A 14,417-nucleotide genomic window follows, 5' to 3' on the forward strand; every position below is an offset into this window, starting at 1 on the left:
GTTGTGAGCTTGTAGATCGGATATATTCTTGCTGTTATTGTACAACACCATTGTATGACATACAGCAGTATACAGTAAAACGGTGCTTAAGTAGTAACTCGGGTAATTCAAGTTGGCTGATTATAACAAATAATTGATTTATAAAAGATACAAAACATATATTTAAAAAAATTGTATTTCTTGATTATTCGATTAATCAAAAAAGTAATCGATAGAATAATCGCTAGAAAATAATTTATACTTGTGGCCCTACTTGTGTGTGCTTGCGCGTGTGTGCTCGTGCACGCATCTGTGTGTTAGTGTATGTTGGGTTTGAGAGAGGGGGAAAGATCAAAACTCAGATATGTGCCAGACTACAGTAATAGTAGCCTAGAAGCCAAATCATAGAGAGAAACTAGATGAACGTCCATTCATGGTGAACCCTATACTATGTACAGTAGGTCAGGCATTCACTAATAGGGGTCCAACAAAGTAGCACTGTTTTCAAGATATCATCTCGACAAATACTCAAAAGATGTTTTTATCCTGTGCATGAGGCTTTGTTGTGTAGCAGCAGTTTGTGATTTTCGCATAAGAAATAAAGTTTTCTGAACACAAAATATAATGTGTGTATGTGCTCATTTACCGTAGATGACAGGTGGACAGTGGTGGAAAGTAACTAAGTGTATTTACTCAAGTGCTGTACTTAAAGCCGTACCAGGAAAGTAAAAAAAACAACGTTTTTTAGCAACCTCTGCTGGTCACTACCGTCATTGCAGATCTTTAGCGGAGTCCTGCATTACCCAGAATTCCATTCGTTTTCACCGGAAGGCGGAAGCGTTTCAAAAAGCGTTCTTTTTGTTGTCTTATACTATCTGCGGATCGTTTCTCTTAGCCAGTGGAGCTTTTGGTACCGTGAGATGTGGTTTCTTTTGCTGCTGTTTTTCCATCTTCAAATCCTATAATGCCATAAAAACAGCGTGATATTCCTTTTTGTTACTAGCGGTAGTTCCGGGCCAAACAGGAAACCGGTGCATTTCCGTTTCCGTTTTCTGGCCGGATTATGTCATTTTCGCGGGAAAGACGCCCCACTCACACTTTCAATAGAAAATATGTTTATAAAAGGCTTTCAGCGGTGAAATTCAAGGAATGGGCGTTGTGAAACATTTGCCACTCACAAAAGATATACAATTTAACTTGAGTTTTTTTTTTTTTTGTTACCTAGTATAACTTTAAGTACAACTTTGAAGTACTTTTATTTTACTTGAGTATTTCCATTTTTTGATACTTTACACAAATATTGGGCTTTTTACTGAACTACAATTATTTGAGAACTTTAGTTACTGGTAACTTTGCCGATTTTTATTATTAACACCAAATCCCTAATCTATACTTCAGCTATTCAAAAATAGCAGATATACAAGCTCACAACGCGTCACATTGTGACGGATTGTGAGCTTGTAGATCTGCTGAATTGTTTATCATTTTTTTCTTCACAAATTTTTAAATACCTTAAAAAATGTGTACTTCTACTTTTGGTACTTTAAGTGCAGTTTGTGGCCAATACCTTTGTACTTTTACTGAAGTAAAATTGTGGGTGCAGGACTTTTACTTGTAACAGAGTGTTTCTACATTGTGGCTTTTATTTAAACAAATCTGAGTACTTCTTGCACCGCTGATGGCATGGTTTTCTAAAGGCCCATGGGAATACAATTTCACAAGACAATTTCACAGTTTCAAACTTCCACAAGCTTTTTGAAAACCAATCTGCCAAGTTTAAATTCATTGGCAGCCAAGGTTGTATGCTGCCATGGCTGCAAATCCGTAGTAGAATACATAGTAGGCCTACTGTATAATATTCACCATGTTTCAATGACTCCAAAGGTCACAACATCTAACGGTTTTATTGGACATCAAAGTCCAGACTTTATGAGCCCCAGGATGCCTGAGTGTGGAGTCAGAAAGGAAGGGGCTGGCTTCAAATGAGACAGTACACAGGAGAATCCTCAGTGTTGATTTAACCGCACACTCTCAGAGTTACAACGGGATACGTGCACTGACACTCAGAATTCTAGTGTGTGTGTGTGTGTGTGTGTGTGTGTGTGTGTGTGTGTGTGTGTGTGTGTGTGTGTGTGTGTGTGTGTGTGTGTGTGTGTGTGTGTGTGTGTGTGTGTGTATTTGTGTATTTGTGTTAGGGGGTGTGTCTGTCAGGTAAGCGTCAGTCTGCTCTGCACCTGCCCATGACTAAGACGAGACCACACACACACACAAACACACACCTGACCTGACAGAAGGGAGCGCAGGAAGTTTTTGCCAGAAGAGGTGAGTTCTGCCTCCATTTCATATATTGGCTCTCGTCTCGTCTCTATACACACACTTCAATCTTAAAAATCTATCCATTGTGCTCCAGGAGTTTCAATACTTGTTGCTGTTTTGAGAGCTAGCTTAGAGTAGGTATTGCACTCTTCAGTATCCATGTTTGTGTACTGTAAAATAGGGCAGTGTTTCTCAAAAGATTTTCCTGTAAAAGATTTTGTGCCTGGGACCCCCATAAGAGAAGATTTGTCAACATTTGTCAAGATGTGTCAACATTTTTTGGATCTACAACGGCACGTTGTGAGCTTGTAGATTGGCTGTTTTCGAACAGCCGAAAAATGAAATACTAAAAAGTGTTTAAACTGTTCCTTATTTTGCTGGGAACCCCCTCAACAATCCCTCAATTTGAGAACCACTGCATTAGGAACTCTAGTGTACAGAGTAAAATCATTAGGGTTAATTGGATTACCTGTAGATGTAACTGTGCATTCATTGTGTATGTTTTTGTTTTTAAATCATGTCAATAACAGTTACCACATTAGACAGCAAAAAGCTGCTTATCTGATTTATGATCAACTAAATCCTTTATATTGAACTGTTTCAATTGTTCCACTAATCATGTATGACTTGACGTAGGTTTTGAAGGTGGGATTAGAGGACATGTTAAGAGGGGGGGGGAGCAGTGTTCATATTGGAATCCCACAAACAGAACAAATTATGTTTTTGTTTGGCCATTCAGGAAAAGTTTAATTGCTAAGGCCTTCCACTCAACATCAAAGACAGTTTCTCTACCTTTAACATGTGATTGGCTTCGAGATGGTTGAAGGTTAATGAATAATTATAATACATTAATAAGTAATCTTTATGGTCACTGGTGCGTTGGGTAGGACCAGACACATACTAATAGATGGGAACAAATAGGTACACAATCATAATTTGCTAGTTCATGTTGGTTAATGATTACTTTATAGATCTGGAGATTTATGTAGATGAAAAGAACTGTGTGTGTGTGTGTGTGTGTGTGTGTGTGTGTGTGTGTGTGTGTGTGTGTGTGTGTGTGTGTGTGTGTGTGTGTGTGTGTGTGTGTGTGTGTGTGTGTGTGTGTGTGTGTGTGTGTGTGTGTGTGAGAAACAAAGAGGCAATCAATATCAGTATCACTCTCTTAAAGGTCAAAGTAATCAGTTTGCTGTAATTGAGGCTACAGTTAGAAAACCTCTGAAGCAAGTCATCATGACATAAAGTATAGAGTTTCCTAGTCTCTCAACCACGACTCATCAAAACTGAAGAATCCAATTACAAACTTTATTAAAATAGAGAGATTATCGAAACCTAATCCATATAAGTCTTTACCCTGTAAACATACTTCAAATACCAGATTTTCATGTCTTTATTTTGTATCCAAACTGTATTTTGTATCCAAACTCTGATGGAAAAGGCTACCAGTCGTTATCAGGAAAAATCAGTCTGTCAAGCTAAAGACAACACTCATTGTAAATCAGTGAAAGGAGCACATTTTAAATGGATCAACGGCTGGAAGCTGCTGTTATAATGGCTATCTTTTGTCTGTTATTCATTTCCCCTCAGTTGTGTCATCTGAACTCACAGACGGTGCTTAAACAGGCCAGCCAACATGTCTAATGCAGGTGGTAAGTCAGCAACAACTTGCTGGATTTCTACAAACTATCTTAAAATAGGAAAATGCAATGATTGATTGAATACTTTATCAGTCAGAGATGCAAACAGTACCATGGTACTGTAAGACATTAAAGCTAAAACAGATAACACAAAAAAAAAGCCCTGGGGACTTGTTTCCATTGTGGTCCTATGTAATACATTTCATCAACAAATACAAACACAATGTACAAAAGAGATGGGACAATTATATTTACTGACCCTTTTGGTTGCCTGATAGGTGTTTTCTCAAGCCAATTTAGAAAGAAACCAGTGTTACACATTTTTTAATGGACAGTGTCAGGGCATTCCACATTTTGGTGGCAGAGCAGAAGAATGAAAACTTCCCCATGTTTGTAAATGTAATACTGAATCTGATCTGATTCTGAATCTGATCTGAATCTGATCTGAATCTGATCTGAATCTGATCTGAATCTGATCTGAATCTGATCTGAATCTGATCTGAATCTGATCTGAATCTGATCTAAATAACAATTTTCTTGTAATGCTGGTATAACACAAAGTACACACCAGTGTACCTTGGCACTGTTTGAGAAGAAGCACAACTGATGTATAACTCTGACTGTCAGCAAGATAAAGGTAAAATATCAGGGGATTGTTATAGGCTTCACATAGCACAATGACTCACCCAGTCCTCTGTGACACATTTTCACTAAATCCACACAGGTTGTAATGACACTGAGTTGTAGAAATATCACAACATCAGTATTCGCTTGTCGCAAACCTGGCCCAACATTTTCCCAAACTTCCCCAAAATAGCATCCTACCTCAGAAAAACACGACCACACTATGCCTATTAGTTCTTATCGTGTATTTTAAACATATTTTTCATACATTTAACAAAGGTACTCATGGACGTACAGTAATTATGGCATGGACCACTGGTTGAGAAACAGTGGTGTAGTGGATATGGCTTCTTGCAAATAACCCAAAACTAAATAATTGTTATCTCCTCTCTCCTCAGCTCCAGTCCCTGACCCTGATGCAGACTTTGTGTATGGTACGTGACCACAACTATTACAAATAGTAATGCTTGAATAGAGTAGGTTAACTTTTAGCTATATGTTGACACTGAGAACGACAGAGAATGTAGAAAGTTCACGTACTGTAAAAAGAGATTTGAGACAAACACAAACAGGTAGACAAAAGACAGAGTAATGCAAATATTAAGAAAAGGCAAAGAATGAGGGAAGGTGCACGCGTACACAGGGAGAGCATGATTATAGTCTTTGTATTGTCAGTCTGAGCCAGGATTTCAATAATAGATGACTGTCACAAGCTAGATCACGCAAGGATGAAAACAGTGATAGAATGAAACAAGGAAAGAAAGAGAGAGTGCGATAGGCTATACAGATACAGTATGTCAAGTCAAGTCAATTTGTAAAGCACATTTAAAAACAACCAAGGTTGCCTAAGTTGCCTACAAATACAAAAGACAGTATTTAGGAAAGAATGAGAGAGAGAGAGAGAGAGAGAGAGAGAGAGAGAGAGCAACAATGAAACGGGTAGGGAGATAGTAATTATGACTGACAATGCATATGACTTTCTGTAACTTGCAGACTATTACACACTGCGTGTTGGAGGTCTGGCCTTCGCTGGCATCATAGTGTTCCTGTCAATCATCCTTCTGGCTGGTGAGTGTGTGTGTGTGTGTGTGTGTGTGTGTGTGTGTGTGTGTGTGTGTGTGTGTGTGTGTGTGTGTGTGTGCGTGCGTGCGTGCGTGCGTGCGTGCGTGCGTGCGTGCGTGCGTGCGTGCGTGCGTGCGTGCGTGCGTGCGTGCGTGCGTGCGTGCGTGCGTGCGTGCGTGCGTGCGTGTGTGTGTGTGTGTGTGTGTGAGTGTGTACTTTGAGAGAGTATGAGAGAGAGAGAATAATTTGACCCCCTCTTTTACAAATGTAAAGGAAATACTGTTTGGGTACCTGGAACAGTATAGCTCAGAGTTCTTAAAATATGAATGTATTAAAATAATATATATATATATATAGCCTATATAGCCTATATATATGGCATATAATGGTGTATATAATTTACCTTTGTATTGAGAAATGCACATTTCTAATGGTATATCATTAATTTGTATTGGGAAATGAGTGTGCACACACTTACAGAAGAAACTGAAGCTCATATCCATCATTACTCTCATTGTTTGACTAGTTATTGTGTTCAGGGTTACCTTGTTGAGCGAATGGTGAATAGCACTGATGTGTGAACAGCTGGGTGTTCTCACTAATCACTGATTGTCTAATTTTCCTCTAAAGGCAACAAGATCCGCAACTGTGGTAAAAGCAAGGTAAGTTTCTACATCAGTGATTCTCAACCTTTATCATTTCAAAGACCCCAAGTTTGACATGCATTAGGCCACGAATCACCATTTGATACAACAATTATCTATCAATACACTGTATAGTGTTTATTTTACTCAGACCCATAAGGGTCCATTTGGAACCCTGGTGGTCCCTGGCCCGACGTTGAGAACCAGTGGTCTACATTAATCAACTAAACTGGGAACTCTTGGGAAATACTGTGGATGTAGAAGAGGCCAAGACCACCTATGGGTCTTGAATTTGTGGTATGCCCGTAGGTTTTATAAATCAATGCTTTGGTGACATCTGCTGGCCAATAGGTGACATTGCGTGGGTAGATGTGTAGGAAACTAATGTGAACTCTTGAAACCGGGGCATGTGCAGATCTGGAGCAGGCAGATCTACAGGCCAGGTAGTTTCATGACAGAGACCGTATAACCATATTTATACAATAATAACCCCATCTACCGTATATACGTTGACTGAGTGGTTTTGTGAATTTAGCATTACATTTAAATGATACTTTGAGATGGTTTTATGAATTAAAATATAAATACTATGATAATGGAAAACAAGGCAGGCTCGCCAACAGCGAGCGAGGCCCCACGCCGAACAGCCAATGGCATTGTGTGTCGAAAACACGTTCCAGTCCATCCATTTGACCATAACTGGTCAGATGGGTGGACCAGATCTCCTGCATTTTCAGAGCATGTTTAATGATCAAACAATTGATTGTGTTCCTTCCAGCTTGGATCACTAGAACTAACGTAGTATACATTAAGTTCCCATGTTCCCATATACATCACACTGAAAACTGTTTTTCAAGCTCTTAAAAATAATAATATACCATAACACTTTTTCCTGAACTTTTTTGACAAAATCGTAGTGTTTTGCCAATTATATGCGGGCCGAGGATCTTACAATATCCTCACGGCCCACCAGTGGGCCCCAGCCCACAGGTTGCGAATCGCTGGTATAAACCTTTTATTGGATTTGTTGTTTTGAAAATGACACCTTTCCATTTGTTTTTCTTTCAGCCAAGACCAGTTGAAGGGGACCTCTGATTTTATTTGTGTAAACATGCAATTCTTTTGTATTGATAAAGTGTAGACTCCTGGCCAACAACGTCTCTTCATGCTTTATTTTCTTCTGAGCTACAGCAACCTCTAGTCACAATATTCAACGGGTTACCGATTTTGGTGCAACACGCTCAAAGCAAGTTTCATGCAAGTTTGTTGAGTTTCGATAACAAAAACCTCCTGACAAATTCCATCTTCTTTATCTCGCTTGAATTTCAACTAGAAGGCAATGAAGCAAAACTCCTGAGAGCTTGCTGATCAAAATGTGGCCATACATGACATCATAATAATATGGCACAAAACAAAGTGGGCACAAACTATGTTCCCAGGGCCCAAAATGTCCACGGTACTGACCATGATACTGTCATGATACTGACATGATACTGACCTTGATACTGACCATGATACTGACATGATACTGACATGATACTGACCTTGATACTGACCATGATACTGACATGATACTGACCATGATACTGACATGATACTGACCTTGATACTGACCATGATACTGACCATGATACTGACATGATACTGACCATGATACTGACATGATACTGACCATGATACTGACCTTGATACTGACCATGATACTGACATGATACTGACCTTGATACTGACCTTGATACTGACAATGATACTGACATGATACTGGACATGATACTGACATGATACTGACTGGCATGATACTGACCATGATACTGACCATGATACTGACATGATACTGGACATGATACTTACCATGATAGTTACCATGATACCGACATGAGACTGACCATGATACTGACACGATACTGACCATGATACTGACATGATACTGACATGATACTGACATGATACTGACCATGATACTGACATGATACTGGCATGATACTGACCATGATACTGACCATGATACTGACATGATACTGACATGATACTGACATGATACTGGACATGATACTGACCATGATACTGACATGATACTGACCATGATACTGACCATGATACTGACCATGATACTGGACATGATACTGACCACGATACTGACATGATACTGACATGATGCTGACCATGATACTGACCATGACACTGGTGTTGGGAGACACCTATTGAGTGTGAAGGCATGATGGTCTAGTGGTCTTCTGCTCAGACTCTGAGTTTCCATGTCCCTTGTCAACCTTAGTGAATGCAGGAGCACTTTGAAGTTTTGTTGGCCAACATACAAAAGAATACTTCAAAATTAACCACTAATAGACACCTGGCGAGGGCCCAAAGATGCTTTGGAACAGTGGTGAGGAGGTGTGCTCGATCGGTTGCCTCTGCTACAGACAGTTTGCAGGTTTGAGCCCCACACCACCAAGGTACTGGAGGACCATCGGGAGGGACAATGTCTCTCCCCCTGTTTCCTGAGAGGTAAATCTGGGGGGTTATGCATGGAAAAACGTGTCCAGCTGAACTTGTACTGTTGTCATGCTAAGGTGGAGTGTCAAGACCGGCCTGTTCTATACACAGTAGCGTCGCTGTCGGGAAGAAACCAGCTAACTACATTTTTCAACTTATTTTCTTTTCTTAAATATAAATCAGTGCTATTGGACACCCTTACGTCTGTGTGTGGGTTTTACAAACATTGAACCAATGAAAAGTATTAAAAAAGCACTTCTGACTAAACCTCCTAACTCCATTGGATCCTCAAACTGTCGGTCAAACCACCTAACTCCAACTTGTGGAGTTAGGTGGTTTGTCCCCCATTGATTAGAATGACGAAGTCAGATGGAAATCTCCACATTAATGGCCAAAAATCTCCACTTGAGCTGTATTTGGGTAAAATTATGATAATATAAGGACACATTCAAGTATCTAAAATCACCATACCAACTTTGATGAGGCAATATTGAGGCAAAGAAAATATTTTCCTGAAATGTTAATATTTTGGACATTTCTGCCCGACAGCAGAGATATAATAGCACTGAGTTCTGCCTGATTTATATTGATAATGATGGTCAGTAATAGGAAAATAAAGAGCGGAACCACAGTTCATAAAAAGATAGCTTTATTGCACAGGGTGTTGGAGTACTCTTTTTCTGGTTTTATATGTTTTCATAGAAAAGAAAATATGTTGAGTTAAACACAAGCAATTGCAAATTGAAGCAACGTTTCCTCATAAAAGTTTAAGGAACACCCTCTGCATTTTCAAAACGTTTTCAAACCCCCTTTTAATTGTGTTCAATTGTCCATTTCCCTTTTTTCTTTTAGAACCAGTAAAATATTCAGAGCATGCAATGCCGCTTGTCCTAAAAAAAAAAGGAGGGAAAAGGAAAAGTGGAATAATAAAAAAGTAAAACTCTAAATAAAGCAACCTGTGACAAATAAAAAAAAGAGAGAATTCAACAAAACTTCCCATAAAAGAGGAAATGAATATCATCGAATCTATGCATGGTCCACTCTGGCATATTTCTCAACCTGTCCAGAAATCAAGATATAAAGCAGTGTCTGTATAATTCTATAGTTTCTCTTTTTATCCTCTTCTGTTTCATTACAATAGCTTTTTAATTCAAAGTTTACATTGTGCCCTGGTTTCTTCTGAAGATGTCGAAAATAGTACTCATTTATACAAAACACTTTCCTATGTACACAGGTCTTATATTGTGGGGTAGAAATTATGCTGTCTAGGGGGCGCAAGGGATACAGTGAAAGGCGGCGATCCGATTGGCCGAATAGACATGAAGTTTGGCCTTTCAGACTTTGATTCGGGGTGAGTTTTTCCCCCCGGAACAACAGTACGTTCTTTTGGAGCAAACTGACTAAGATAACGCATGTCACTTTTTAAGCAGCTCCGTAAGAACCAGGGAAAGCAGTTCAGGTGGGAATTGTCCTCCCGACTCCATCCAAGGCCTACAGTACATAACTTCATTTATGATTGGCCCGGAGTTAAGGTGTCCCTGTTTGTGATTGCTTGCCTGCCTCTTCATGTGACAACACTATACTGTGTTCCTAGAAATCAACAGCTTGCATAACCTGAAAAATGAAATCCAATCCGAAAGGCATTGAAACCTTATCGACAGAAAGCAACTTCCGCTCCTCTCCGGTGATACTCGAAATCTAGTCCAGGAGCCGTAGGGGAGCATGAGTTATTAGATCATTTATAAACGATCTTAACCATGCTGGCCTGCAGTCGGGGAGTTTGGGTAGGACGTGTTATGAAACCAAAGTCCACGTCTGTCGTTCTGTTCGTCTATCTGTCTGTCCTCATGAAATAGTCCAATAACGGCATTGAGTTGGCAAACACACCTTTGGAAGGTACAATACAACACTTTACACTATAGGCTCATTTACTGTATACTGTCCTTGTTTTAATCTTTTCTGTTTTCAACACCACAGCTGCTGAGCCATAGACCACTGGTAACCAAAGACACAATCTCATACAATGACTTGACTTTACTGTGCTTGTCATTTCAGCTGCTACAGTACCGCACCTACTCCATACACACCTAAATCCTGAGTGTTGATTTCAACTTCAATAAACGCTCAGGATTTTAGGCCATGTAACTGTAACATTTTCATATTCACAGAGGCTCCTTGTATTGTTTCTCAAAGCCCAGTTTCACAACTACATTTTTTAAATCTCACACTTCCTTCTTTCTCTCCGACATCTCTCTTTCTCTCTCTCTCTCTCTCTCTCTCTCTCTCTCTCTCTCTCTCTCTCTCTCTCTTGGCTATGCTACCCGTTTAAGTCATGACCTTCCCTGTTCTTTCTCTCTGTCCTTCTTGCAGTTTTTCCCCTCTGAGCGATTGTCTTGAGATCTTTTATATATATTTTCAATTAACGGCTTTATATTTCTCTGCTTTTCTTTTCTTCAATATTCATATATTTGATATATATTTGAATAGAAATATATATGTACATACTTTTGAAAACAAACATATATTTTTATTATTTTTTTCTATTGCGAGAGCCCTAATGTTAGGTTTTGCCATGGCGAAACATTTTGGAGCAACTCTTTTTGGAACGTTCTTTGTTATGGGACTAAGCTTTGGGAGAATAATGGAAATAAAGTGAAACTTAAAATTTAACAGATACAGTACCATGCATAAAGCTAAAATCAATTCCAGTGAGGCGGAGGGATTTGGAAAAAACACGTCATTAGTTTTTGAGAAGACTTGTCTCCGCAAGAAATATCTCGACTATGCAAACCCCTCTCATTGAGGTGAACTCTCACCAATCCCCAACACAACTGCAAAATCGATCAAGTCTTTCTCTCTCGCTATTGAACTCCCCATCAATGTCTGTTCACAAACGTGATTCACAGATCACCTAATAGGCTACAAATAGGATTCCTCTCGCCTCTGTATCTGTATGAACATGCTGTATAAGCTCGCATTTCACCTCCCAGCTCTACCTGTGATCAAACATCAAACGGCATGTTCTGCACGTCTCGCCGCGTTATATATATTTACTATATATATATCTTGTCTGTCAGTCTGTCTGTGTCTGTCTTTCTGTCTAGCCCAGTGTGCTAGTTCGTAGGTCACAGTGAGACTGTATGGCTAAGATGGGGGACTCAGGGGTAGGGGGCGTATTATTGACGAGGAGAAGGGTAGTATGGGATACTGGGGGTTGTGGTAGACAAAGGGGGGTCATACAATGAGCAATGACATTGTGGCACCATAATGAATGATAAAAGTGTCAGTTCCTTCTTCACATTAGAGGGAGATAAAGGTACCATAGATTCAGAATGGGGTTCTTTAACCATTTAAACCCAATATACTTCGTGACCGGGGTCCCCCAGGGGTCCGTACTTGCCCCCCCACCCCCACCACTTTTTTTTTAACCTAGTCTACATCAGATCTCTTCGTTAAAAGTCGACAAGCTCACAGCGCATCATGTTGCGACGCGTTGTTAGTCCACTATAGGTACACTAGGGTTCATGTGGTTAAAGGCACCCCATTGTCACCTTCCTCTCTCATTCAATCCCTTCTCCTTAGTCTTCAACCTCACGTCCGTTAGCATCACTATGTCACTCTATCTGGCAAAAACAAATAATGCTGAAATTATGATCATAGTGTTACATTAGCATTAAACTCATCATCGTCGTAATCATTATCATCATCATCATCATCATCATCATCATCATCATCATCATCATCATCATCAACACCATTGTCCCCGTATCCCCATTCAAAGATACAAAACTGAACGGGGGAGTAGGGTATGGGGGACAGAAGTTTCTGCCCGAGGAGTCAGCATACAGATTGAGTTTTAAAAAGGTCCACTGTGTGTGCCTGCCACATGTATACATATATACTGTATATTTACACATATACACCCACACGCACACACACGCAGGCTTGTGAAGGTTCTGCTATGTAAGATCCACTGTACCCTTTTTCTTAGTGCACATGAGATTATGTTTCCAAAATTCAGAAAACAAACAGAAACTCAAATCTTTCGGTTTGAGATGATGCTTAGACTTTTTTTTTTGTTCTCTTCTCCTTGTTCTCGCTGTGTTGAGTCTGTTTACAAAAGAGTCAGTTAAGACTGCTACACAGTAAAATGCAGTGTTAATTTAACTCTGGGAGAGTAAAACGTTTTTTACCCTGAGTTAAATCAACCCATTGGATTTTTACTGTGGTACACAGTAAAATCCTCAGTGTTCATTTATTCATTTGTAACTCAAAGTGTACAAATTAACGAAATTGATCCAGTTCATTTGGCTACATTTGTACTCACCCAGATTCATGGAACATTCATATCTGTATGGCAGATTATGTTAATAGAATACAGCTGAGCTAGCACATCAGCAGTGGTTGGAGGAGGTCTCTCTACTCTTCTATTGAGAACGTTAGACCCCAGGTAATACACCTACTGGCTGACAACTAGTACTGCATGAGTGGTAGATGTTTGGTCTCCCACAAAGGAAACCCGGAAGATCCGGGTTTGAATCCTGGGGAAGGAAATGTAACTTCTAAGCTTTAACCACTTAAAACCCTATATACTTCGTTGACTGGAGTCCCCCAGGGGACTATACTGGGCCCCCTGCTTTTTTACCTCTACACCAAATCTCTTCACCACAGAATAGGGATGCTATGGGTTCAAGTGGCTAAATGCACACTGAGGATTTTACTGCGGTATTCTGTGTCATCCATTGTTTGTAGAAGGAGATTCCCCCGGTCTCAACCTGTGATGTTGAGACAGCAGTCCTCTAGCTGCTGGTCCTGTTACGTGCCCATGGACAGAACAACCTTTAGAGCCACGGTGAGAGGCCAAGGTCGTGATTTATGCATACAGTAAAAGCAATATGCCATGATAATGAGCTCTGCTTTCAGCAGAGACCAGAAAAAGAAACACTTTGGAAAGCCTAAGAAAAGTGTCTACATAGGTATGTGTGTAATTCTCATACAACTTAGTTCAACCTACTTCTGTCTCGATTTTAAATAGAAAATGTAACAAGTGCACGTGGAAAGCATTTCGTGCATAAGTACTGTGTCCTTACCGGAAAAAAAGGAGAGAATAACAAAAAAAAGGTACAAATGTAAAGAGTAGATGAGGTGATGAGACAAAATCATTAGGCTATTTGTGTTTTGGCAAGTGACTTCCAGGATGGCGCCAGAAGAGAAGAGAGATAGGCAATGAGAGAATAACGACAGAAAACAAATCAGGCCGAAATAAAGGCAAACCCCTGTGCTGTGAAGACCCACAAGTCGACCCCGTCGTACAGTAGCGTCCGCGAGGGCCCCCCCGGCCGGCCCCCTGCAGCCTGGCACAGTGCAGGCGTTGTTGGGTGAGCTGTGTGTGTGTGTGTCCCTCGCCCCCCCATTTTCCCCCAAGAGGCTCCAGGCAAGTGCTGGTTCCACCAGCATCCTATTAAGAGTTGTGGTACCGGCCCCCCCACCACCCCCTGCAGGTACCGGGCAGGTTACACCAGTGTGTAGGACTTGGAGTAGGCCCCGGCCCCTCCATCTCTATCTCTATCTCTATCTCTATCTCTCTGCTTCTGCAGTCTGCCTAAGCCCGAGGAGCTGCTCTCCAGCAGAGAGTCTCTAGATCCCCCCATCTTGGACGAGGACG

At 40.4% G+C, this 14,417-nt stretch overlaps 1 protein-coding gene and 1 long non-coding RNA gene across 2 annotated transcripts in view; one reads left to right on the forward strand and one right to left on the reverse strand.

Moving 5' to 3' along the window:
* The first annotated feature begins 2,245 nt into the window (after positions 1 to 2,245).
* LOC308084934 lies at positions 2,246 to 7,415 on the forward strand. Its single transcript, XR_013933128.1, has 6 exons — positions 2,246 to 2,301; positions 3,880 to 3,941; positions 4,952 to 4,987; positions 5,547 to 5,621; positions 6,246 to 6,277; positions 7,328 to 7,415. It is a non-coding gene; the product is annotated as an uncharacterized lncRNA (long non-coding RNA).
* A 1,969-nt stretch (positions 7,416 to 9,384) lies between these two features.
* Positions 9,385 to 14,417, reverse strand: part of dscaml1 (Down syndrome cell adhesion molecule like 1) — a 134,651-nt gene continuing 129,618 nt past the window's right edge. Inside the window, 1 exon segment of the mRNA XM_080428659.1 lies at positions 9,385 to 14,417. This exon segment is cut by the window's right edge and continues 447 nt beyond it. Coding sequence (XP_080284785.1) covers positions 14,266 to 14,417 — 152 coding nt within the window. The 3' untranslated portion in view covers positions 9,385 to 14,265.

The sequence above is a fragment of the Gymnoscopelus braueri genome (assembly GCF_963280865.1).
Source record: "Gymnoscopelus braueri genome assembly, chromosome: 5".
Taxonomy (NCBI): domain Eukaryota; kingdom Metazoa; phylum Chordata; class Actinopteri; order Myctophiformes; family Myctophidae; genus Gymnoscopelus; species Gymnoscopelus braueri.